The 27,596-nt window shown below is 43.0% G+C and overlaps 1 protein-coding gene across 6 annotated transcripts in view; it reads right to left on the minus strand.

Moving 5' to 3' along the window:
- Positions 1-12,677: 12,677 nt before the first annotated feature.
- Positions 12,678-27,596, minus strand: part of SPOP (speckle type BTB/POZ protein) — a 31,522-nt gene continuing 16,603 nt past the window's right edge. For all 6 annotated transcript variants that reach the window (XM_069786549.1, XM_069786546.1, XM_069786547.1 and 3 more), the window contains 7 exons: positions 24,461-24,612; positions 24,229-24,356; positions 20,391-20,568; positions 19,766-19,821; positions 18,449-18,571; positions 14,693-14,835; positions 12,678-13,948 (listed from right to left, as the gene is read on the minus strand). In XM_069786549.1, coding sequence (XP_069642650.1) covers positions 13,804-13,948; positions 14,693-14,835; positions 18,449-18,571; positions 19,766-19,821; positions 20,391-20,568; positions 24,229-24,356; positions 24,461-24,612 — 925 coding nt within the window. In that variant the 3' untranslated portion in view covers positions 12,678-13,803. The remainder of the gene's footprint in view (positions 13,949-14,692; positions 14,836-18,448; positions 18,572-19,765; positions 19,822-20,390; positions 20,569-24,228; positions 24,357-24,460; positions 24,613-27,596) is intronic.

Below are 27,596 nucleotides of genomic sequence, written 5' to 3' on the forward strand. Positions count from 1 at the left end.
CCAGCAGTGGCGTCAAATTCAAATGAGACTCTCACGGCCAGCTCTCACCTCCAAAATGTGCTAATGCATTACTCCTGGATTTCGGAAAGGACAAATCTCACAGGAAGGTACAATTTAATGCAAGGATGGCACAACCAGATCCTTCTCACCGCTATGACAGCTTCAAGGCATCAATTTTCCTCAACTCGGGGTCAGTCAGGTTTTTTCCAAACACGAACTTTTTTTGCAGGTTCCAGCCAGACTCTAAGATCTCAAACAAGAAGGAATTTTGTTCATTAAAAGCCTCCGGGCAAACTAATGAGCAACAAAAGGTTATTGTCACAAGAGCCCTACTTGATGCGAGAACTTCTTTGAAAGCATCAACATTGCAGAGGTGCCAACCTTGAGGTTTTCACCAGAATTTGGCATATTTGGAGCTCTCAGAGCAGTGGCTATCACAGTCACTTGGTTACTCAAGAACTTCAGCTTTCAGAAAAACAATCAGCTTAATTACAGAAAAACCCAAGAAAATGGGATTTCTAGAGGCTTAGATGTCAAAACACAAACGCAAGCCTCGATTTGTGTTGCATTTCACAATTTCTACATCCAGCTTGCTTTACAGTCCATCTCAGGTTTTCTTTTATGAAGTTTTCAGGCTGGCGATACTGAAGTTCCTGCAGCTGGGCGAGTGTATAACATGTTGCTTGGAGGGCAGTGGAAGCTCAAAGCTTTTAACGTTTTTGTTGCTTCTAGTTTTTTGCATCCCCCGAAGTCTCCAGCGACGTCGCAGATGCCGTAACATCCCTCGCCAGGACAAGCCTGGCCCTTTTGTTCCTAAACCAAGCTGTCGAGGTTGAGCCTCGCGGAGGGAATCCTGACCTAAGTGCTTTCACAACACAAACACATTTTATGGTTTCATGCCCAAACTACCAAATGGCTAATAGAGCCTTTGCTGAGCTTTAGCTCAGATGGGCTAGGGCTGCTGCGTATGTGCAATGCTGCATCTTTATAGAGATTATTAGACTTTAATGAGGTCTAGTGAGAGTCAGCCAAGCCTTTATGCTTGTAATCCCCCATTTCAATAGCCTTAGGTAGCTCCTGGATGCATTAATGTCACTGGTTCTCCTGCTCTTCTGTGTGCATAAAAGCAACTCTGGATCTGATTTTTGTTATGGCTAGTGCCAGGCCAGCATCACGCTGAACACAGAGCGATGGCGCTTGCCCAAGATCTCAGGACGGGTCAAGCAGCGGAGCCGGGGCAGCGTGGGTGCCAGGGGTCCCGCTCCAGCCCACGACCCCCCCGCCTTCCCCGGGGAGCCGATGCGCCTTTCGAGTCCTCTTGAAGTCTCTTCGCCGCTGCTGTGTGTCATCTTTCCTTTGCTGAGGGAAGGGTTTCTCCTCTTCACAGACCACGTTTCGCAGTGCCAACACAAGCTGTGGTAAGGACAGACATCTCATTCTCCAAGCGGTTTGAGAATCTTAATTCCTGGGCATAAATCCTGATCATGCTATTGGCTTTTCTGATAAACTTAACCGAGTTATTCCAGGCCTTTTGTCTAGTCTGCCTTATCTCTCTTTATAAAGATAATATTCATTTGCCTTCTGGGGATGGAGTGAGGCTGCACGATTGTCAAGCACTCTGGAAATCCTCCATCGAAAGGGGAAGCAAGCAGAAATGATTATTCATGAAATCCCCAGTGTTATGACTTGTTATTACACGCAGTAGACTAAAAATGCAAGTGGGCTGAATGCATCATGTATTTGATCTAAGAATTATTACAGTTTTGCCAATTAGACCCAGAACCCAAACAGAACCGCTTCCCTCCTCCTCCTCCCGCTCCCCTGCCAGAGCTTAGCACCAGCTGCCGTTTCATAAACACCAACATTTCCCCATCTTCCTGTGCTTTCAACAAACTCCAAAAGCAGCAGGTCTCTGATTGTTTTCCCTCCAATTAATGGCAGAGTGCACTGCTCTCCCAGAAAGAAGCCGCAATGTGTAACGTCACATCGCGACAACAACCGCTCGCCCATCAGCCGCTTTTTCCTGCCCGAGAGGGAGCCGTGCAGAGCGGGTGGGTGAGAAAAGCACCCACTGGCATCCCTCCCTCCCCCCAAAAAACACCCCTCACCTACCTGAGAGCATCAAACACTGCTTCAGTTTGAGGGACAAGGCTTGAGGGTTAAGCAACAGGATTGCTTTGCTCTTCAGTGCACTGGTGGCAGGACGGCATCCAGCCAAGCGCCGGAGGAATAGGGCAATCTGCTCCCTTAGGGGAGCTCAGCGCGTACATGCTGTTCTGCAGAATAAGGCCTGAACCTCCTGCTGGGAAGGAAGGATTTACTTTTGCCTGAGAGGTTTCCAGACCTACCAGAGCACCCATCTGCTACCCAAATGTCTTGTTTCCTAAAGGCTTGTGTCCAAAAAGGAGGAGGGAGATGTGATGCAGTAACCCCTTCTCCTCCAGGCCCCTAAGGTCACCGCTCACGGTGCGGTTTGCCGTTTGCTGTATCTGTTACCATCCGGATTGTGGTGAGGGTTTCCTCTCGTGTCTTGTTAGATTGCAAACAAAGAGACAAGAAGAGCTGAGTACAATAGTGATTTTTTTTAAAAAACAGAAATATTCCCATTTAAGTGCTGTATGCATAATTCAGACTTACTTGGGTTGCACAAAATTATCCAAAAGCGTTGGGGTGCGAGGGTGGCTGCAGCCACAGCTCTTGGCTCTGTGCGTGCACAGGAGCAGCGCTGGATTAGCATTTGTTGCCCAAATTGTCCTTCCCTGTGCCCCTGGGGACAGGCAGAGCTGGGCCAGCTGGTGTCACAGCCCTGAGCCTGTGCACACGGGAGCCCTCCCCACGAGCGGAGTCGGGGATTAACCAGCACCAAAGGCTGCAGGAAAAATCTGGGCGAGATGGAGCTGAGCAGATCGTGGAGGAGAACGGCGTCTGTCTGATGCTCACGCACACACATGGTCCCAAATGCCTGAACAAAGTGGTTGGGGGGAAGGAAGAGATTTTGGGGGAACACTGGTCCAAAACTACTCTGACGTGGTTCACAGTGGAGCTGCCCGAGCCACCTCTGTGTGTCCGTCCCCGTGCTCTCCCTTTGGGATGAAGGGCACGCTGCTTCAGCGCTCACACAGCTCTGCAAACCACCCCCTGCCTTCTAAAAACAATAAAATAAAATAAAAAAAACCCTGAATAAACGCACCAAAACCTACACACGCACAGAGCAAGCCCCCCCAGCCCCTAACAAAACCACCTCCAAAGCCAGTCCTTGCCTCCTGCCAAGGATTTCGGCAAGCCTCGGCAGCTCCGTTTCCAGCTGAACTAGCATCTGGTTGCTTGCGATGGTCTGAACTGCACTGTCAGTGTCTGCAGGAGATTGCCAAATCCCCCGGGACGAGGGGCTGCATCGCCTCGCACGCTGGTACGCGGCGTCGAGCACGCTGTCAGCGCTCAATAGATGGTTACAGCAGCATCCACGGGTGCTTCAGCAGGTGAAGCAGCGAAATAAAGGGAGAGGGGGGAAGTTACAGGCGATGGAAAACACAAGAAAGAGAACAAGAATTCAGACCTAAAAAAAAAGGAAAGGCTGTCAAGAGGCAGCAAGAGGAGGACAGGAATGGAAAACTTGTCCAGCTCTTTCAAATCCCACCAGACCCTAACTCCTCTGCAGAGAATTCCCAACTCAAACCGCTTCAAACCCCACACCTGCTTGCACTAAAAAATATGCTAAATAATTCAGTTTTTACTCATGTGCTCTCGAGCTGCAGAATCTTCCCAGCTCCTGTAGCTTTGTGGGGTATTTTAGGGGGAAGGTACAAACCGGCTGGGATTGAGGGAGGGGAGGTCGGTGTGTTGCCCCACCACCGCGCTCTGGGACAGCAGAGCTCTGGTTTCTGGTGCTGCTGATCTTCGTCGAGCGGCGCAGAGCCCATGTCAGCATGGTGGCTGCGACACACTGGGAACAGAGACGTGCCACGTACAGGATAAAGGCAGGGAGAAGGGAGGGCTGGTGTGTTTTCCACCTGCCAGGCTTTTCTGATCTGTGGCAGATGTCTCTTCGCTTTCAAACTGCATCACGAAGCGTCCGCTTTCATCTAGCTTCCTCATTGGGAAATTTTCCCATAAGGGGGAAAAAAAAAAAAATTGTCTTCTGCGGTCTACTCAAAGCATCGCACCATCAAGGACGCACGCCTGCCTCTTCAGCATGTGTCTGTAGGACTTTATCCTGGACCGACGGCTCTCCTGCTCCCTCCACTTCTGCCAATCCTTCTGGAAGACCAACAGCCTCATGCCTGCCCTGGTGCACTGGGAAGACCATGGGGTGATCCCCAGTGGCGTGTGCTCCTCCTGAAAGCTCCCCACACACTGAATACGGACACACACTACCTCCTATGCTACCTCCCAAACTCTCCATCAAGGAAAATTCCTTTACGAGCGGCAAAAAACCCCACATTTTTCTTGCTCCAAAACAGATCAAGGGGAAAAGGACAAATGTCCCGGAGCAAGTCGCCACAGGTGGGATGCAGCTGGCTCGGTCACCGCTGCCACCCTTCGGAATCACTGACCTCCTCTCCCTACCTCTGCGTCATGTCTCAATCCAAACCACATGCATTGGGGACCTGCTTTCATGCACTGCTGACATGGACTTGTCCTCCAGCTGCAAAGAGGCACCTACTTTCATGCGCACATTTTTCCTCCAGACTTTTAAAGCATCCTAACACAGTTTCATTAGGCTGAAGCTACTGGAGGAAATGTAGAAAGACAATTATAAACTAAATGAGAATTTCAGCAGGTTCCTTGGCTGAAACCATCTCCTGGGAAGGGTCCTGTTCAGAGACCAGGGTCACGGGCACAGCAGCCCAGACTAGAAGGAAATCCTTAGTTTCAGGCACAGGGGCTCTTAAATTTGATGTCTTGTTCAGAAAACTACAATCCCAACAACAAAACCAGTGAAGATACGGCATCTAAAAAGAGATTCCTCAATGGACTCTATACACGCATGGTTAAATAAAGAAGTGAAGACAGCCCACGGTGGAGCAGCCCAGGAGCCTACTGTGTCTGCAAATCAGTTTGAGGGTACACTGGTACTATATAAACCTTTTGAAATTGCTGCCTGAAGACACTGATTTTAACTGCTATGTTCTCTCTTCTTGCCTCCAATATTAGACATCATCCCATTACGATGGTGATCAGATGCTGAGATACCCAACACAGTCTTTTAGTTACTATTGCTGCCGTCTACCTCTGAGTGTTTAAAAACGTTTACACCCAGCTCAAATTGGCATTTTTCTCAGCTATCAGAGGAAGCATAACTATTCTTGCATTTATTGTCATCCCACGAGCAAGTGCTGCTTATCTTGCAGATTTTATTTTGATCTCCACAGCCCACTGGATGCTCTGGCACTTTGTCACGGGAAGACAGATATTTGCTTATACCATTGGTGGCCAGCTCTGTGTTTGCAGCCTCTGTTATAGCAAACATGATATCTTAATTAAGGGACTTGTTGGCTTGCTGAACTCAGACAGATGGGATCTTAATTCAATTAGTATACTTTAATTACCTATTATAGTAGGACTTTAAAAAAAAATGGACACAAGTGAAAGGGTTTCTGAGCAGCTATCAATCCTATCATATACTTATAAATGATAAGCAGTAAATGCTGTTCAGTGGCTTCCTTCTACCACTCCTCTTCCTCACCCCTAAAACTGGCTGAATTTTATCTACCATTTTGGAAATTTTGCATGATCTCTTCCCTTATGTATTGAAAATAAACAGAAGTAAACTCTGAAGTGGCAACACACACAAGTAAATCAGTTGGAAAACAGGACGCCTGTATGTTAACCCACGTCCTCCTGACATCTCAAGCTACAGCAAGTAACCTGAAGAAGACCCACGTATTTTTGCTTCACAGATTATAAACTGCCAGTTAATGCCAGTCAAGAGGTCTGAATCTGATTTAAAAATAAACTTGTGTTCGGACACAAGGCTGTGCCAGATTATTTCTTCTGGTCCCTTTAAAAATTATTCTCTAAGAAAAGCCCTACATCAGTAAATCATAGTTGGGGTCCATTATAAGGAGTCTCTCTCTATGGCTGATCTGAGACAACAAGGACAAATTTGTGGTTAATAGGTGCTGATGGAAGAAATCTCCCTACAGCTACTATTTTGTGAAAACTCCTCATTTTGAGGTCTGCTTCTATTACACAGGGTTGTTTTTGTCTAGGGATGGAACTGAATTTTGGAAAAACATCCCTCTTCATCTGGTTGGAAGAGGGCTATTTCATCCCCAAAGCACCAAAAGAGCATAAGCAGGTCTCAGAAGACACAACTTCCCATTTACATTTTTATGAGCAAAAGGGTAGGCGTGGCATTCTCGTGATTTTTTTATTTCTATTTTGGGAATTAAGCTTGGAAAACAGGTGGAAGCAGCGCTTAGAATTGCTTAAAACTCTTTGACCACAAGATGTGACATTATAGCATGCTTGCAACACCCAACAAACCTTTGAAAACAAGGTACTGGCCCAATTTTTTCTTGGCAGCTCTCTAGTCATCCATCCATTGCCAAGAACAGCATGAGCAGAGGGAGTGGCAATGCACGCATCCACGCATCCCTAAATCTCCCACACTAACAAATGGAGAATAAACATGAAGACCCAGTCTAGGCACGGCTTTCTGCTGAGGCTGCCAACAGTGGGACCTGTGAGTGTCAAAACCAATTGTGCTCTGAGACCCCTGTCTTTAATAGACCTCTGTCTATTAAAGAAAAGCATTTCTGGTAAGATACTGAGAGCCCAAAGACAGCAAAGATTTGAAGTTCTGGGCTGGTTTGTTGTTGTTGTTTTAAAACAACTAAAGAGCTCTGAAAAATAAAGTATTATTGTATGCATTGTCTACACCTAAACACAGCTCACCTATTTTCTGATGCATCAAGTTCTGCTCCCACTGTTCCTAAAGCCTCTTCTCTCTTCCTTACATCGCCATTTTACAGAAGCATACACCCACATGCCTTTTCTATAGCCCGCAATCCATAGCCAAAGGTTTCAAACATTAGGGGGAAGGTAATGACGTGTATTTTAAGTATCTAGTGACTGTTCACCAACCAGAAAAGTCCACTAACATCAAAACCCCAAGAAGTTCCTCTCCACATGCTGCAGGCAAGGAGAAGCACAAGGTGCCAGTGCTGGGGACAAGAGGGGAAACACAAATGGAGCCACCAGTCAAAACAGCTGTGGCTCTTAAATCCACAGCGTTTCATCTCTGCGATGCTGCCCATCAGCCGCTGCTGAACTGACGCTGCAAACATCTACCCGTACCTATCAATCACTCTGTATCATCACAGCTGGCAGAGAAGCGCTGAACAGCAGTGCTGGTTCATGGGCATTAGGTAAAAGGCATTTGCTAGATTTAATTTTGGAGAACCACGCTGTCAAAGAATATATAGACAAGATTTAAAAAGCAAACCACTCATCAATATAACAAAAACACCACTTATGTCCTACAGCCCAGCTCCATGCCATGCTAAAGCACCCACAATAATTACAACCTCACAGAATTATGCGTTTTAGAAGTCCCAGCAGCCCTGGAATGGGATGGAGTTATTGCTGTGGTGCTGAAAGGAAGGAAAAAAGCTTATTTAAACATTTACCGTATGTGAAATGCCTCTCTTTTTCCCTTGCCTTCTGAGGCTTCAGCACCTAGAAATAAATCTAGCTCATTAAAGAATATTTCGTAGTTCAGTTTTGTTTATAGGCCCCAGCTAAGTAATGCCTGCTACCTAATTCAGGTTTTACCATCTGGCACATCACATTAGAAATCAAATCTGCAAGGTGGTTTATTTATTTTTTTTTTTTTTTTTTTTTTTAAATTCAGGAGAATCTGAGTTAGGAGTGACATCACACTCCTATGAGTGTGAATAAAGAAAAGGCATTTTAATTTCACATCCTCTAGAGAGAGAAATTATTACAACCCACCAGAGTATGTCCTGCTCACTTATGTCTAAATGTTTTACAGTCACAAGCGGTGACTGCAAGCGATTGAGTTAGTGCCTGCCCCTCAGCAGAGCCACCGCAAAGGGCATGGACAGCACGTGAACCGATTTCCTGGCAGCCCACATATGTAGAAGCAAGCATGCAACAAAATAGTCATATCTCAGCTGCACAGAGATATAGGCAGTTGGACTAGATGATCGTTTTAAGTCCCTTCTAACTGAAAATATTCCTAAGACAGACTAACTTTGAGGCTGCTGTTGGGTGAACACACCATTACAGAATGCCGTTATTGCAATAAGCAAACTGGGACAGCGAGACACAGTAATTATCTTGCCCAAGTTTGCTGTCTTCTTGCTGTACAGCACACAGGATAGAAGCCAATCTCCCTAAATCCACAAACATAGACAATATAAAGAGAAAACTTCCCGTCTGCCAGCTCGCTCTCATCGCTGGCCACAAAAAGCACCGGCCGGTTGTCCTTGCAAGGAGGGTGAAACCCCTGATGAGCCTCCAACAACCGCCAGAGCTGGCTGCGAGCTGTAGCCTGGCCACAGACTAAAAACTCAACATCCTGTTTAGCTATTTTTGTCGAGTGTTTTGTTGTTTGGCAAAAATTCAGTAATAAGCAATAATTTTGCCAACGCCACCTGCCTAGAGGAGTGAAAAAAGTTAGTGGGAAAGAAGAGAAGCACGGACAAACTGCAATGCAGCAACAATCGGAATCAACGGTGGGAAACTCTCCTCCCAACGCAAAATAAAAAAGCAACTAAAACCTCATAGTCCTATGATAACATTGAATAAGTAGGCGTGAACAGGAAAAAAGGACCCACCCCAGCTATGAGATGCAACCACCTTAAGAGTTAACACATATTGCTTCGTATTACCACACTAAGATTAAAATAAGCAAATAAAAAGCACTCCAGCTATAGCATTAGACGCGGCAGCGAGGAGCAGGTTTGCAGATATCCACGCAAGGATGTCACTCTCCAGGATGCCACGCTATTAAACATAGAGGACCAGCACACCCACCTCCCCCTGTGTCAGAACCAGATCCCTGTTTGATGAAGTGCTTTCTCTAGTAGGTTTTAAATGACTCAAAATGCTCAGGGATAACCTCCACATCTGCCAGGAGCCTTCCAGAAGAAGTAGAACGACAGTTTGAAAATGGTTTTCATTTGTTCGTTTTCATCTCATTACTCCTAGATGCACAACCTCTGGCTATTTCAAGGCTCAGAAAGCTTCATTAGCAGCTCGGTACAAACATCTGAAGAGTTCTTGTCCTCAACACTGCTCCCCAGTGGCAAGAGTCAACGATATTCTCTTCAATCCCTGCTCGGTTTCCCGATGGCAGAGCTCAAGTAACATTTCTGCATTTGGATTAGAGAAAAATACTCCAGCGTAACACAGGACGTCATTTCTCTTCTGCAGGGCTGGGGGAAGCGTTCCTGTTCCCATCCAGTTTATCATCCACCATCTCGATTAACTACTATTTTTTTTTTGCCATTGATGCTTTTCAATTATTCAAAGAGGAGCCCTACATTTTATACCTCTCCTGCCTGTGACTTTTCGTAATTTGATGGAATAATTGCAATCCTCTCTCCATCCCTTCCCAATTTACCCCATCAATTAACACATCTCCTCAAGTGATTTTAATAATTCAGTCTCAGAGACAAAGTCTAATGTATCAAGTAGGAGCACGATGCAAAATCCAAACCCAAACTTAACCCAAAGCTCAGCTGATTTTTCTTGCCTGCGCTCTGCCCAACAAACTTCAACTAGGTTAAAAGCCCAGTCCTACGCTGAACCGCTCCTGCTTTGTTTATCATATGTATTTTCCAAAAGCCTTCCAGGTCACTGCAATTTATTTCCCCAACTATTTAATGGGCTGTTGGGTTTTTTCCCCTGCTGTCTCCCAGTTTCTTTTGCCCATTGTCTTCCTGCACAGTTCAAGCTGCACGCACCTGCTGTACTCCCTCTTGCTGTGCACCCATCAGCACCACCACCAGCAGTTTTAAAGTTAACTTTAAATGTAACACAACACAAGAAACTCGGATTGCCAAGGCAAAATTTGCTGCAGCATGTGTCTGGAATTGCAGCCAAAGATCCAAGTGGGCAGCAGGTCAGAAAAAAAAAAAAATACACCCTCTGTAATTAAATGTCTTCATATTAGATTAACCAAAAAAAGTCATTAGAAATAAATGAGTTAAGTAATTCTGCAACACAAGTTAAATGGCAGTCATGAGAGAAAGAAAAACTGCATGGCCCAAGCTGACTGAAAAAGATAATTATTTTAGCAAAGCCTTTTGCAAAATAAATTACACAGAAGTTGAGAAACCTTCTGAAATGAAGGTTTTTTTAAAAAAATAAAAATCTTTGGCTCCTTCAAGGAAGTGGGGGGGGAAGAAAGAAAGAGGAAAAAAAAAAAAAGAAAAAGGAGAGAGACGGTATTGTGTCCTTAACAGCAGTTTGAGAACCAGAACAAAGCCAGAGAGAGTTTCAAAGCACAGCAGCTCTCCCCACTCTGCTGTTTGTTCTGCTCATAAGCAGACAAGCTGTTTCCTTTCATCTGGAAAAACTCACACAATAAGAAAAATACCTCAATAGAATCTGAGTCTGTAATAACAAAGCCCAAGGGGCAGCCAGAAAGAAATCTTTTGGCCAAGTAAAAAATATTTGGTGTTTGGATCCTCAGAGAGAGCTGACTGCTTCTGGGTGTAGGGCATACGTACATCCTACTGCTGCCGGAGGAGGTCAGGGGATTCATTGAGGTATTTCTCCTTCCCGTCTCTCCTTCCCACCCCCAGATGAAGGCTGCAACCCTCGTAGGTCAGCACAAAAGCGAGCAGAGGAAGCAGGAGCAAGGAGATAACAGGGAGAAAGAAGCACATGAAAGACTGCACACAGGGATGAAATGTCTCTCCGTAACCCCCTTGAGGAGGGGGAAGAGAAGGAATTAAAAGCACGAGCATGGGGCCCAACCTAAATTCTGAATCCAGACCTGTGGTAGCTACGCTGTGGTTGAAAAGACCCAGTAAAAATGTCTCTCTGAAATACTGTTTTGATAAATATGCCATCTCCTTGTGGAATTCAAATCTCCAACTGTTCAACTGGCATGGACATCTCTGCAGTAACAACACATGCCACAGATTGTGAGTTAACTTGAATTACATTTCAGATCTGGGGAGGGGAGGATGTCAGTGGGAGGTTTATGAACAGTATGCTCTAGCTCTGATGTTGTTATAACCAGATGGCTTCAGCTGTATCATTTACAATAAAAAACAAACAACAAAAAAAGTGAAGCTGACAAATAAATCATTAATTCACCTGCAACTGGAACAATCTGAACAAGTCGCCTCCTTCGCAGATCTCATTTCAGACCTTCCATGACAGTGTGCTCTACAACTGCACCTGGCTCTGCAGGAAGGGCTGGGACAGACAGGCCCCAGAACAGATTATTTTCCTGCAGGTATCTCCCCATCCTCCAGGGAAGGAGGCTGCCAAATGTGTATCGCTTTCCTGTAAATGCCTCCCCAAAAAAGGCCAAGTACAGGCAGTATGAACACCCATTTACTTTGTTCTAGGCATGTCTGCTTCCCAGGGCAAGGCTGAGCCAGGGACACTCCTTGAGCAGTTGGGTCACTCTAATGTGACAAGGATAAAAGGTCTCGTTCGGGTTTGAATATTTCAGTAAACAATGCAGTTACTGCAGCATAATTAGACATCTCTGTGCCACACAGACAACTCCTGCAATTACATGGCAATGAACTTTTCATGCCTGTATGCAATTATAAGCTAGAAATGCTGGGTTTGAGTTCTGACAGGGTAGTGGAGAGAATCTCGTTATGACTAAATGCTTTGCTTACCTAAAAGGAAACACACGCTAAATCCAATATAAAAGGAATTAGTGGCGTTCAAGCAATAGATGTAATGTGGGAATTTATGAACCACGTAAAAGGAAGGCCTTACTATACAGACGGTTGTGTGTTTATGATGAGAGCCTCGGTGGGGGAACACAAAAAGGGGCATGGACCCTCTCATGAGTCACCATTTGATAAAAATAGGCAGCAGCTAGATTAAACATGAGCGTATGAACGGAATTCTCCTTCACACAAGGGACAAGAGGCTGCGAGAGAAAGTATGATAACAGAATGAAAAATCAGAGACAACAGATAAGTAATCTATTTTCTAGACAAAACAGAGTTATTCTCTGTAATCCATTACGTGCCCTACCTGACCATCTTAAGGTCAGATCAATTTGCCACTGCCCTGGCACTGCGTATTTCAATCTAACCTCCCTGGAGATTTGGGGCTAATGATGACATAAATGGATGGTGTCTATCCTACCCAGACATCCTGCGTTGCACCTTAATGTTATAAAACAGATGGTGGCTTATACTATTCTCCCTTCCCACATCTAAACAGCTACAGGTAAAAGGAAGGACCATGGGTCAGCTTCACACAGCTATTATTAAAACCCATGCTCTCTAGTAATTTGGCAATACCTGCCATGAGAAATAACACAGGTTTGCATTGCGATTTTGTGTGCAACATTCCTTAATAAATCCCATCTGAGTTCCAGGAACAGCATGTCACTATCAGTACATGGCAGCAGACTGAAACTGAACCTTTTGGGAGCAGGTTTTAAACTGGGAAGTCTTGAAAATGAAACAAACAAAAAAAAGACCACAGATACCACACAGTACAAAATAGTAATTATTTATATTTTCAAAAAGAAAAAAAAAAACAACGTTACCAGCTATTTTGAAACTTCTTCCCTGTAAGAAGAGTGACTAATAGAAAGGAACAGGACTGGCTCCTATACAGTCTGCAAGTCAGGTACAAACAGTTGTTAAGAATCATTTAGCAACTCAGGACAGGGACTTCTGACGTAGCGTTCATGAACAATAAAATTTCTCCTTTTTTTTTTTTTTAAAAAAGGGGGAGGAGGGAAATAAAGCAGGGAAAAATGCCAAAAACATTTCCCACAATATCTAAAAACAGTAACTGTTGTTCTCATCAGAGAGCACGCTCCAGATCAAGGATTTTCTAGTCCTTTCAAAACCAATACAGACTTGCCAAAGGCTGCCTTCAGTCTATTCACACCCTCCAGAACACACAGCCTTTCACTGTCCCCTTTCACTTCAACCTGTCACTTTATAAAAGGTGGGGGGTTTTTCTTTTTTTTTCTTTTTTTTTTTTTTTTTTTTTTTTTTGCAATTAACATACAAGTGCTACTAACAGAGAAACTGATCTTCTTGTTGCTGGATGGCAATAAGGAGTTACACAAACGTCCAGTTTTTAGCTCAGCTGGAAGGACTTAAATTCTCTTTTTTTGATATAAATACTACTGGAGCTCCCATCAGGTACTTCCTTTCCAGAACCTCACTGGAAATTCTTTTTAACCCTCCAACGCTCTCCAAAGCTAAAATGTCCTCTTGCTCCAGGCATCTGACGATTTGTTCTGTGCTGCCAGACGCAGAGACGTTGTTTTCCCCAGTACCACTGCTGGGTTTTTCCGACTTGGGTTGGTGCCTAAACCGAACCCTGTACTTAATTGACTCAGCCAAGTCGAAGGGAACACACAGACGATGCAGCGACAGGGATTCTTTAGGTTGAACAGCCCCAGAGCCCCAGGCCCACCCACCCCCCTCTCCCCAAGTTACTTGGTGCTGTTTTAAAAAGTCTGGGTGTCACGAAGCAGTCTCTTCCCCCCAACAACAGAGTAAAAGCTCCACAGATTTCGCTGTCTACCTGATGGTCAAGGTTACAGCAGCAACAGCTGATGCTGCTTCCAGAAAAACATGGGGTGATGTGACAGACAGGACTTTAGGATTGCTTCAGTCGCTTACGCGGGGGTCCCAGAAAGGGACACTGTGCAGAGGCCAAAGAGCGATATGCCTCAGCCACCAAATGGGGATGCGATACTACCATAGACTTCCAGCCTGATGTCTCCATGACGTCAGAAGCATGACTAGAAATAAGAGAGAATAAATTGGAAGTTATCAACTGGGGATAAAAAGGGTTAACTAAACAGATTCTTTCCACATGCCTGAGAAACCTGACATTTTTAGCGTACTGTTGTAGGATCATTCTCGATGTACGTTAAGGTATCTTTTGCAAACATTCCAAGCTTTGGCCCTGCTGGCACAATTGTATGCCGGACAGTCCTTCAACTTAAGGATGAAAAGCTCAAACGTACATGATCCCAGGTGGAGGACAGCAGGAACACAATGCTCATCTACCCTGACTACTCAGCATGGAAGTATTTTAAATCAATATAGAAAGTACTGAGAAAAACTGTATTAACTGACAAATAGGACTAAAAATGTTTCCAGACATCAAAGTAGTTGGTAGTCATTTTACATCAACTGAAAGGTCGGTTATATTACAAGTTGCATATAGTCCCTCGATATCAGGGACTACCTGATATTCTACTACCTAAAAGTTCTTGAGATCTTAGGAGGAGACCCATAATAGCTCACAGAGACAGTCCTCCTGTACACTCTGACCAGTCCTAGCAGAACAAGACTAATCTGCCCTTAGGGCAACGCCACTCTGGGATGCCAGATAAATGAAGAATCACAATGGGAGAACTAAAAAAAAAAATAGAGGAGAATCTCCCCTGCATGTGACAGTTTACAAGTTGTGAACCCTATTGCTAATAAACAACACTTTCCTCTAGATTTGTTGTATCCTGGAACAAAAGTAAACTCACTAGTTAATGAAGTCCACTGCTTGAGTTTTCAGTTGATCAGCACTATGTAGGTCAGCTAGAATGAGGATCTCGGCTGCATTTTCCACAGACAGGTTACTGCACAGTGCATCCTCACACATCACCTTCAGACGTTCTAGAGCATACTGCAAAATACAAGCCGACGTACAGTTACAAAGGAGAGAAAACACCTCATCAGGCCTGACATGAAGCCTTACTTGTGCTCCTTCACTCTTCAGTAACAAACTACTCTATTACGCTGAACAGACCTCTTTGCTTTGCTATATGCATCTGAACTGTACTCAGAGAAGTAGTGACCAGCAAAAAAAAGGAGAATCATGATGTGCCCACCCTGAGGAAAGCAATGGAGAGGAAACATACCCACCATAACTCATCCCGGCCTTCTTGTGTTACAGGCTTACTGGTGCTGTGTTCATGCTTTGAAATGAGAATTTCAGGTCACCTGTAATACTATCTCAGTTACTTCAAGGCACAGAACGCTAAAGCTAAATCTTTATTCTCACTCTATTACTGCATGACAGTATTACCCAGGTTCAGTGGGAAGACCTATCTAACAGTGAATGCTCCATAGGTGTTCCAGTGATGTTTAGGCAGTTTTCACTCAATTTCTTTGCCATTAATGACCTGCACATTAAGATCAGCCTTGCTCAAGTACATGCTACTAGTTTAACACTACAGAGTTAAACAAATGTCCCTGATTTCTTGCGGCTATTCAGCTGGAAACAAAACATCACAGCATGTCTGTAATGCCCTGGCAAAAGCTCTATTCTAACTTCACATTCTCAATCTAAGAATTTCTACCATTCAATTGTGCATTTGTCTCAACATTTTTTAGATCCACAGGGTTGGGCCATGTCAATGGTTTGCAAAATTCAAAGGATATGCTTAGAAGAAGAGTGCTATCTAATAAATTTCACACTCTACTTTCTGCAGCACTTCAGTCAGTATTGAAACATGCAGACACAGCCAAGACTTTCAAAAGCAACACAGTGGTCTTGGGCAGACTTCAAAAAGGTCAATACTCAGAAAACTATAAGCCACTTGCTATCAAGAAATGAAACCCAAACCCCAAACCTCAGTCTTTTAGAATACCATAGCTGGGAACTGCAAGACTGAGATACTTTTGAAAATCTTGGTATGTGTGATCTGGTTATGGGGTTTGCAGCTCTTTGGATGAAACAAACTGATATTTCTGAATATTTCTGAATATTCTAGATCCCATGATTACATTTCACAGGGATTAGGAGACTAGTCAATTCTAATGCAGTTCTTCTATGAGTAATAACATTAACACTACATAAACTGTCCTAAAAGATTAAATACAGCTAAGACTTCTTCACTTTATGACTTCAAATTGAGTGACATTTCTAAAAAAAAAAAACAAAAAAAAAAACCAAAAAACCACCACACTTTGCAATTGTTAATTTTTTTTTTAATCTGACTGATTAACTGCATTTGAGAGTATCCTTCATATTGTTTATAAGGTTTTTTTAGACAACTTAGAAATGACATGATATACAGTATGTGAGGCCGCATTCAGAAAAGATAACAGATTTGTAAGGACTGCTCTGTCAACCTGCACAGGGAGCTGGTAACAAGCTAATCTGCATGACGACAGGAAGGCTTGCCATATGATAAGCACTATTACTATAAATTGATTTTATGTTCTGATTGAGATTTTCATCCCATTATGATTAAATTTAAATGAATAATTTTAGATTATAAAAACATTTTTTCACTTAAGACTCAGTGATAATAATTACTTCAATTGAGGCATGGCACTCACAACCAGGACAGTTTTCTCCCACCAGAATGTCTGAGAAGACAAATCAAATTTACTTGTTTAATCTGTATCAGTAACTAAAACAGTTTCAAATGAGGGGCAAACCATTAGTTTATATTATTGTCTGTCAGTAGCTTAAAATGCAGCAAACGAAGCTTAAAATTATTCCTTTTGTAAATTGAATATTCTCCTCCACGCATGTACAATTTTTACTTCGATTTTCACTACAAATAGCTCAGCTTCTAATTACTCTCAGGTACCAAGATTTCCCCTTCCCCCCTTTCTTAATTACACTTTAAAAAAACCCACCCCACCTAATAGTATACTTACCCAAGAGGCTGAAATAGTATCTCCTGGGTTGAGAAGACGTGCTTTGTTTTGGTTTTGGTCTAATTACATATTTTCCCCAAGAGACAGGAGGAACTCAGAAGAAGCTGTTTCAGTCTCTTGAGTAAATATTAGATGTTTTATGTGCTTTCATGAAAGATTTTTTATTTCTGCTTTTAAAAGACACACAATGAGTTTAAAAGGAAAAAAAACCTACACTAAAAGCCAGGAAACTCAAAGTTAAAGCCTACTCTGTCCTTAATGTACTGCTTCTTACTTACACTTGTCTCAGTTAAAGATGGTATGTGAGCTCTCAATCAATACTCTTTAAATATTGAATAATATATGTGGCAATGATTATAATCAGGCCAAGAATCTCCTTGCATTATTTCCCATTTTAATTCTAGTTGCAGTGACCTAATAATGGCATATGGAGCATTTCACCTCTAAAATCAGCATTTTTGATGAAGCCTAGGTCTGCAGTGACAGGGAATTTGATGGCCGTGTGGTGGTTGCGTGGAACAAGGTTACATGCATCCACATCTTAAAATCCACCACCCTAACTGGCACCCACAAGAGAATCCAAGGACTGAAGAAGCATGGAGACTGAACTACGCTCTCACCCCTAGAGGTGGTCCCTCCAGGTCAGAGTTGAGGCACATTGGCAGGGCAGTGTGGAGAATCTTGCACTGCTGCTACCCGTGCTGAACCTGTTCGATGGATAAATTCAGGACTTTAGTCTCCAGTGCTGTCAAACTGGCATCTTTCACCAGCACTAAGTTCACTTTTAAGAGAAAAAAGAAAAAGGAAATAAAGTTTTCATTATATATTACGAATTTTCACTGGTTAATACGGCTCACTGGCCAGCAGAGCACTCTCTTCTGTCCTTGGTGCTGCAAAGGGAAGGAGGCAGCGGCTGTCTGGCTGGCAAGGCCACAGGGCTGCGCCTGCTACACAGGGACTACCAGCAGCCTTCCAGTCAGACCATCCCCGACACCTCCCTGGCAAGGACCCTGCAAAACCACAGATGGGTTAGGCAACAGGGCTTCCTCCAGTGCACCCCTTCTCTCCATAAACAGCAGGGACTGCCACTGCAAAAAGAAAATAAACAACAGGACCTTCCCACTCTTGGCTATCCATCACTTTAGAGCATCTCTTGAAGCTGCTGGTACCAGCCAGACCAGAAGGAGAAGCAGGCCCTGTTTGCCAAGACAGAACACTACTTTTGAGATTTGGTAATAATCACACTAAAAAAAAAAAAAAAAAAAAAAAAAAAGATATCGCCAGGTCCACCTTTAAATTTTCTTCACACCCCCAACTCTTATGCTAGATTATGCTGAATAGAGATGTCCTCTGAAATTTTAAGAAAATGCTTAAAAATGAGCAGTAGAGACATAAATTCCTGACTGTTATATGTTAAGATATGTATCTATACAGCTATAGGTATCTTATATGTATATCCTATCTTATAGGTATCTTATACTACATCCAGGTTTACCTGTAAGCCACAACCAATTCAAAGAAACTGCCCAACCACAATGATCACATGAAAAGCTTACTGCAGCATTGTGTAAAGCAACGCACACGTCATTCCTGGTTCTCTGAACACCCATAAATCCCAACTGTACCTTGTCAGCAGCTGCCAGCAAATCATCAGCCATTTTGTCAAGATTTGGTGCCTTCCCCGTGTAAATAAAGCACATCATTTCCTTAAAAACTTCAGGCTCCACATCATTGATTTCAACCCGATTCTGTATCAGAAAAACGAAGCTTATTAAGATCCTGAGAAGAGGCTAAAGGCTTCCTTCTACCCAAGCTCTTTCATTATTCAGAAATTTGCTACACAGACAAACTATTTAGAATGTGTACTACTTGCAAAAAAGAAAAAAAAAAGAGAAAAAGAGAGAGAAGGGGAAGGAGAAAGAAAGGGGGGGAAGGAGAAAGAAAGGGGGGGAAGGAGAAAGAAAGGGGGGGAAGGAGAAAGAAAGGGGGGGAAGGAGAAAGAAAGGGGGGGAAGGAGAAAGAAAGGGGGGGAAGGAGAAAGAAAGGGGGGGAAGGAGAAAGAAAGGGGGGGAAGGAGAAAGAAAGGGGGGGAAGGAGAAAGAAAGGGGGGGAAGGAGAAAGAAAGGGGGGGAAGGAGAAAGAAAGGGGGGGAAGGAGAAAGAAAGGAGAAAGGAGAAAGGAGAAAGGAGAAAGGAGAAAGGAGAAAGGAGAAAGGAGAAAGGAGAAAGGAGAAAGGAGAAAGGAGAAAGGAGAAAGGAGAAAGGAGAAAGGAGAAAGGAGAAAGGAGAAAGGAGAAAGGAGAAAGGAGAAAGGAGAAAGGAGAAAGGAGAAAGGAGAAAGGAGAAAGGAGAAAGGAGAAAGGAGAAAGGAGAAAGGAGAAAGGAAAAAGGAAAAAGGAGAAAGGAAAAAGGAGAAAGGAAAAAGGAGAAAGGAAAAAGGAGAAAGGAGAAAGGAGAAAGGAGAAAGGAGAAAGGAGAAAGGAGAAAGGAGAAAGGAGAAAGGAGAAAGGAGAAAGGAGAAAGGAGAAAGGAGAAAGGAGAAAGGAGAAAGGAGAAAGGAGAAAGGAGAAAGGAGAAAGGAGAAAGGAGAAAGGAGAAAGGAGAAAGGAAAAAGGAGAAAGGAAAAAGGACAAAAAGAAAAATGAAAAATATGTAGATGGAGTAAGAAGAATTCTAAGCTGTATTTCACATTCTCTACTTCTCCCTATCCCACCCCAGACTCTTTCCCCAAGAGTAACAAAGGTAACAATTGCCTCCTTGATCCCTTTCTTCCTCCCTTCAGGACAGCTGAAGTAAAGACCTGCATCTAATGTGAGAAAAACAGTTAAAAGGTGACAATAGTCACAAACACTACCCAAGAAAGTTATCTGACCAGTGATGCTAGGAGTTGACTAGAGAGCTATTCACCTAGCTGGAGAAGTTCTCCTTCCTTCAGTAACTTACCTTTTTACTCTCTTCCATCTCATGCTCAAACATGGCACTGAAAACCGGGGAACGCGCTACGGCAGTGGGGAAAATAAAACACAGTTAGAAATGCTCTTTTACTCTTCAGGATGAGCTAAGTGTTGCCTGCTACTTAATGCAGGAAAAACTCTCCTATAGCAGATAGGGCAAATTGGGTACAACTGGTAAAGAAGTATAGGTTGTGACATAATGTAATGTGGCTGATGCAGCTTCAAACTGGATACAGGAGAATTTATTAACGTCCTTTCAACCAAGGCTGAAGAGTACATGAGTGGTAAGGTATGTTTCTTGACTTTGCAAGAAAGTATTCCTCTGGAAATGAGCAAACTTCTCCTTACAAATGCTTTAGGAATACGTTATAGTACACTACAGTCACAAAAGATTCCTCCTACCATCCTTGCCATGGCCACAAGTAGGCAATTAAAAATGGAGCAAATACTTCCTTTCCCTGTAATAGTTCACAAAACGGTCTTTTACTACAGCTCTGCAGTTAATCAAAAGAGCTGCAGAAGCCTCCTTTAAAGACGAAGTAACTCAAAAAAACCCACTTGCCATCATGTTGTTGTCTCCTATCCCGCTAAGGCCCATCCAACTCAATACCGACCTGCTAGTATGGCTTTGTGAGCCTGGAATTCCTGGCCTGCAACGCACAGACAGCAGTCCGTGAAGCGCGAATTCTCCCAGAGTCCTCCCAACTCATCTGCCAAGCGGCACTCTGGTACCTTCACCATGTTCATAGTGTTCTGGCCGGAGATATTGACAGAGTCCTGTACCACACTCACCTGCAGGGGAAAAGAAAGCAAACAACCCAAAAACTCAAAAACCCACACTGGAAAAACTAATGTCCCTACAGGAAGTTTTTATTTCCAGGGCAGGTGAAGCAAAATGCAAAGCAAAACCCACACCTCTCCAGCAGAATCACTGTATGATTAAAAATGTCTCCATTTTAAAAGCATCCTTTCTACTCTGCCTTAACCCTGTTCTCTGCTCCTCCAGAGTTTCTGTCCCAAGTCCTAAATCACACCAGCAGATTTTCTTTTCAACCCCAAATTAACAGCACTTCTATGCAATTTAATCATAACTTTATTAGATGTTTTCCTAAGGAAGTAGAACCTTATTTTTCTGCTTTTACAGACACCACACCTGACCTAGTTTTTTCCTTCTATCAACACTCTGAAACCCTCCCCAATCAATAATGCAATACAGACAGCAGTACAAATGAAAATGAAGTATACAAAGAGCTTCTATAACCAAGCACTGCATCCACACATGTATGCAAGGGCAGTGTCTGCCCCCCACAAACGTCCTGCTGCTTCTGGTTCTAAATTTCTTTGACAGTTCAATGCTTCAATCACACTACAAAATAAAATAAAAAACCCCTAAACACTAAGTTTAAAAGAGCAGCTTTATGTCAAGTAATTAGGAAGATTTGGGGACGGCAGACAGATTCCTTATCACCTGCTCTAAAGCAGACACCGTTAGGCAGGGACCATACATAGCCATACTGCCTGATGAATAACCTACACAAAGGGAACTGTTAAGAGCCTATTCAGCACCAAACCATTATTGTTAAACACACAGTAAATCATACGCCTTCTACAGCAGACTCCAATTAGAAAAGATCAGAGTGACTAATACTACCCCCGCTATAACAAAGAATAAAGGAAGAAGCTGATTGACAGGGAAGCATACATGAGACTATTCCCTAGATTTGCCATCAAGTCCAAGTTAAATTTCAGTTCTATTAATAACCAGTGGCCAAAGAAGAAAAACGGACAGCAAAGGAAGCTTCACAGTTACGTAAAAGAAGAAGTAAACTATGAAGTGAGAGAGATGACAGAAGCATCTTCTAAGGAAAAAAACCTGCTGACAGCACATACTCCCCCTCTTGACAAACGTCCAGTGGGTTTCTGGTGGCAGACACATCTTGTATAAACTATACAACACTCAAAACAAAACCAACATCAGATGCTGCTTGCCAAATGACACTAATGATTAGCCAGAGCAAATGTGAGGAAGCTAATATTCTTCATCATTAATTTGACAGCTACATCATCTTCTTGCCCTGTGACACCTAGACCAGCGACATGGACTCAAGGACGGATGAAAACTCACCAGATTCATTAAAAAGGAATTCTAAGATGTAGATCCCTTGCTGAAAAAGACTTGCTATGTCTCAACTCAACAAATAAATCCTCTTCACTTATGAAAGTCCGTCAGTTACTAGCATGAAAATCTATTACATGGCTTTTTACATAAGGAGTTTAGACTGGTAGATTCCAAGTGGTGACAAGTCTTAGAGGTCAAAATAGATAAGGTTTTGCTTAAGCTATTTTCAACATCTTAGCAAAGGAACCAATGCTACCTAGCTTAGGAGAGAGCTATTACCATAACTTTGGGAACACCGTTCTTTTTGGAGATTTACTGGAATAATATTTACCTATGATGTAGGAATATAATTTAAACAGCAAAAAGTAATGCAGTTGGGATATGAACAATCAACCCCACCTGCAAAGCCAAGGTTCAAAAATCCCCAAACTGACAACTAAATGAGGGCTGATTTGAAATGCTTAACAAGGAACATCATTCTCTGCCTTAACAGCATTTTCAGCAAGACATTACCTGTGTTCAGCACCGGACATGAACAGAGGGCAAAAGGCTTTTTCCTTTTAACTTTAATAAAGCAATGAGAAGGTCCAACAGAAACACTCAGCAACCTTCTGGTCTACAGAACACTCCAACACATCCCCACATAACAAGCATCTCAACATCCAGTATTGCTAACTCCTTAGAGAGTTTCTACATTCAAAACATGCTTGCTGAAAGTACAGATGTGAGCAGCATCACTTGGCACCTGTGGCCAGCAGGGAAGCATTAGGAGAGCATATGGCACACTGGTTTACATGCTAAGAGACTTACAAGCTCAGGGAAGGAAGGAAAAGGGGAGGGGAAAAAAAAAAAAAAGGAGGGGAAAAAAAAAAAACCCAAACCAAGCTGTTGAAAGTTGTCACCAAACTGTTTCCAGACAGCAAAACCTTCCCTCTGATATCACTAAACTTAATATTTCTTACATGCGAGACTGTAGAATAAACCAAAAGAGAAAACAGAAGATATCAAGGCCAGGTGAAGCCAGCAGCAAGTTTCCTCTTCATCCAGAACAAACAAAAACACTGAGCTGAAGCTTTTGAAGGGTGTAATTCAGTACTGAGTGGAGTGACTTGAATTAGTACTAGTTGCCAAGACTACTGGTGGATCTCAAGATTTATCTACCTTGCACCTTGCAAATTCCCTTCTCAGACATTAATTTTTGAGTTTCACTCCACAATTGTAAGTTTTCTGGCTCTTTTATCATGAAGAAAAGAGTAATTGCCAGACCTACAGAGGTGTCATCCAAGACACTCTCCTCTTCTCCTCCCATATTGCTACAAGTATTAAAGAAGGGCTTCCTCCGTGACAGTAATAATTTATGCTACTGATTGAATACATATCCTTTAGGAGCTGTTTGTTAATTTAAACATATGCATGCTTATGATGGCCAAACAAAACTGAAAAAAAAAAAAATCCCAAACAAACAAACAAAACCCCAGCTGTTGAACAACTTTGACTGAAGCATTTCTTTCACTCCTGAAAGAAAACACAGCAAAAGAAAAGACTCCCATAAAAAACACTGCAGGAGATCCAAAGAGAGAACAACTTGTTCTACCTGTCTTCTGGCAAAAATCACAGCTACAGGAGGTATTCTGCAGTTAAAAAGACAATGGAAATAAGACAGCAGAAGCTCTGAAGACACTGAATTAGAGAGTTTAAAAATTTGCTCATTAAGGTTTCTAAACTTAAATATCTAGTTTTAGAAATAACCGTCGGCATCTTTGTCTGAAATTAGTATTAGTGAAATAATTTTGTAAGCAGTTGTAGAAAAATACAAACACAATGAACAGAAAAATTGTGGTTACTATAAAATTCCTTTTTCTTAAATTTTTCTTTCTGTTGGCTGTATAGACACACTTAGGAAAATAAAGAAAGCTCTTATTTGTTCAGTAGGCAAGTAATAGGCGGGCCAGTTTCCACTACAGAGCTAGTGCTGGTTATTATCCCAAGTGAGTTTCAAATTAAGGAGTACAAACAGATGGATGATAACTCTAAACCAGAAGTGAAATGATAATCAAACATGCTTAATTCCTATCATCATCACAGGTAAAAGACAAATATAAAGTAACAAAAAATAAATGGAAGTGAAATGTGATGAATCACACAAAGAAAAAGCCACTAGCCACACAGGTGCACGCACACACAAACACAAACAAATAAAATCTAAGCGCCATATAAACATCCAGTATTTCTCCTGACACCTCTGACTCCTTAAAAGCAATGATGAAAAATAAGGTCACATCTACCTTAAGCTAATGGAACTGCTATTCTTTCAGCTGCACAGGAAGACTTACCTCACAGAAGAGAGTGAGTTTGTCATCTGGAAGAAGTCCATTGGCCTCATCCAGAAGAAAGTCTCTTCTAATAAATTTTTTGAATCCCCAGTCCTTGCCTTGTACAAATCGATATGCTCGCTGGCTCTCTGAAAGAAAGATACAGTGCTTCAAACACCAGCTGAGTGACTCGCTTGATCAAACAGCAAAAGACAAACAACTGAACCATCAGACAGAAAGAGTTTTTACACACCCATTGCTTTTGTTTCTTCTCCTTTAGCATTCAGGATGGAGAATTTGAACTTTGCTCGAACTTCACTTTTTGGACAGCTCACCAGCAACAGATAGAGGGATAGATAATCTTTACTTTCTTCATCCAAGCCTTTAGGGTTCACACGTAAACACCTGTAGAAGCAGGCATCTGAATGAGATGTCAGGAATAGTTTTTGGCAGGTCATTCATAGCTTTCAAAGGAAGGGCATTGTAGAATTTTCACAATAAATGTACAGCCAACAAGTTCTGTTTAACAGCCACTGACCCACAAGGAAATAATAGACAGGTAAACAGAGTGTAACTGTGTGTTACAGTCAGCCTCCTGCTACATCTCCAAGACAGATAATAATATACAGGCTGTAACCGTGGGCAAACCAATTAAAAAAAACACAGGAGAAAAGAAGGGAGGCGTACGGTTTAAATTTCTGAAAAGCACCCTGGATGGCAACTTTCACAAAGGGAAAGTGAAAGAAGGAGTAGAATGGAGGCAATGGATTTGAGGAAGTGCGACAAATTTGGAGAAATGAAATTCCACAGGAAGTAACTGAAAGGAAAAATGGATTTCTGGAAGGCTGGTAGTTTCTCAAAAACATAATACTAGGGCAAAAAGAGAAAACTACTCCTGTATGAAGAAAGGGTAGTAAGAGCAGGAAGAGGCTAACTCATAAGCACTTCCATGACCTGAAACTTGACACAGAATCTAACAAGAAGCAAAATCTAGGCCAAATGACTAACAGCTCAAACACACAAGGACAAAAAAAAAAATCAGAAAGATCTAGACATTACAGTGAGATCTGACTAGCAAAGGTTATAAAGGTAAGTAATTTAATAACAAAAAGCAGTCCAAGGAAAGCACAGGTCTGCCACCCAAAGGAAGGGAACACAAATTGTATCACATACACACACTATATTATTTAGTGGCTGATTTGGTGCAATCTATAGAAAGGAGTTTTAAAGAAAAATGCTAGAACACTTAATATCAGCAACAAGGGATAAAGTAAGGAACCAGGTGTCCATGGATCTACTAGGTCAGACACAGCTCATAGTAGATACACGTTCCGACCAAAGTCCACTCTGAGTTACTAGAAATTACTTGAGAACTCAGGGAAGATAAGAAAGGATTTAAAGGAAAGGAAAAGGGCAAAAACCCCATCAACTTTAAGAAGCAGGAAGTCCTGGGCAGAAGGGAGTTATAGAACACAGCAATGATCGAAATAACAACGTCAAGTCTCCAAATTCATGAAAAGTTGCCATAAAGAGAAAGGTAATACAGTAGCAATAGTCTTAAATTGCAGGATTTACAGTGCAGGCAAAAATTATCTTTTTAACAACGTGGAGTATTAGGGACTGAAACCAAGGCTGAAATAGAGCTTGAATACACTGGCTGTGGACTTTCATCGGCTTATAAGAACTTGTTAAGATAAACATCAGTCAAAAAACCCCCAACTTAAGACATTAATAATCCTCCACGGCACATCTCTGCTTCAAGGCAGAATGTAGTCTCCCTTCCAGCTATGGCTTCTATTACTTCTGATGTTTTCCATTATCAGAGAAACACTGCAAGCAGCCAGATCCTCACATTTGTTTTGTGTGTCCAAACACTGTGCTGAAGCAACAATACTTTCTCCCTGTGCATATGTTGTACATCCGAGGAAGCAAGAACTCGTGTGCAGTACAAGTATTTTTTTAAAATATATTTCCTTTGGTTTTGGCACCCAATCTGGGGCATGAGGAATTTGAGATAAGGATAGTAATTGGGAGAGGTAACAGGCAAAACATGGACTGAACACAGCTAGACAGTGAAGAGCGGAATGACTGTGGGGAATTTATGATGTTGTAATTGTGGTGAAGGGACAAGGGGTGGATTGTGTGTAAACTGTCCGCTTTTTGTTGGTGTTGTGATCATGTTGTTTTGATATTGGTGTGGAGAATTCTTCTTTGTTGATATAAGTGAAGCTTGTGAAGATTGTGTGAACAATGTGGATTTTAATGATAATTCTTAAATATGTGATGCACAGAGGTGAGGAGTAGAATGTATTGGGTTTGCACGGCAAGGTTTTGGTAGTGGGGGGGCTACAGGGGTGGCTTCTGTGAGAAGCTGCTAGAAGCTTCCCCTATGTCTGATGGAGCCAATGCCAGCCAGCTCCAAGACGGACCTGCTGCTGGCCAAGGCCGAGTCCATCAGTGATGGTGGAAGCACCTCTGTGATAACATATTAAAGAAAGGGAAAAAAGTTGCTGCAGAACAAAAACTGCAGCCAGAGAGAGGAGTGAGAACAGGTGAGAAAATCAACTCTGCAAACACCAAGGTCAGTGAAGAAGGAGCAGGAGGAGGTGCTCCAGGCACCAGAGCAGAGATTCCCCTGCAGCCTGTGGTGAAGACCATGGTGAGGCAGGCTGTCCTCCTGCAGCCCATGGAGGTCCACAGTGGAGCAGATATCCACCTGCAGCCTGTGGAGGGCCCCATGTTGGAGCAGCTGGATGCCCAAAGGAGGCTGTGACCCTGTGGGAAGCCCACACTGGAGCAGGCTCCTGGCAGGACCTGCGGATCCCTGGAGAGAGGAGCCTACACTGGAGCAGGTCTGCTGGCAGGACTTGTGACCCCATGGGGGACCCACGCTGGAGCTGTCTGTGTGTGAAGGACTGCAGCCTGTTGAAGGGACCCATGGAGCAGTTCATGTAGAACTGCAGCTCATGGGAAGGACTCACATCAGAGAAGTTCGTGGAGGACTGTCTCCCATGGGAGTGACCCCACACCGGAGCAGGGGAAGAGCGAGGAGTCCTCCCTCTGAGGAGTAAGGAGTGGCAGAGGCAACATGTGATGAACTGACCCCAGCCCCCGTTCCCCGTCCGCCTGTACCGCTGCAGAGGACGTAGAGAATTCAGAAGTGAAGTTGTGCCCAGGAAGAAGGGAGGGGTGAGGGGGAAGGTGTTTTAAGATTTGGTTGTATTTCTCATTACCCTACTCTAAGTTGATTGGTAATAAATTTAATTTTCCCCAAGTTGAGACTGTTTTGCCCATGATGGTAATTGGCAAGTGATCTGTCCCTGTCCTTATCTCAACCCATGAGCCTTTTGTTATATTTTCTCTCCCCTGTCCAGCTGAGGAGAGGAGTG

Source organism: Haliaeetus albicilla, chromosome 7, assembly GCF_947461875.1.
Source record: "Haliaeetus albicilla chromosome 7, bHalAlb1.1, whole genome shotgun sequence".
Classification (NCBI taxonomy): Eukaryota; Metazoa; Chordata; class Aves; order Accipitriformes; family Accipitridae; genus Haliaeetus; species Haliaeetus albicilla.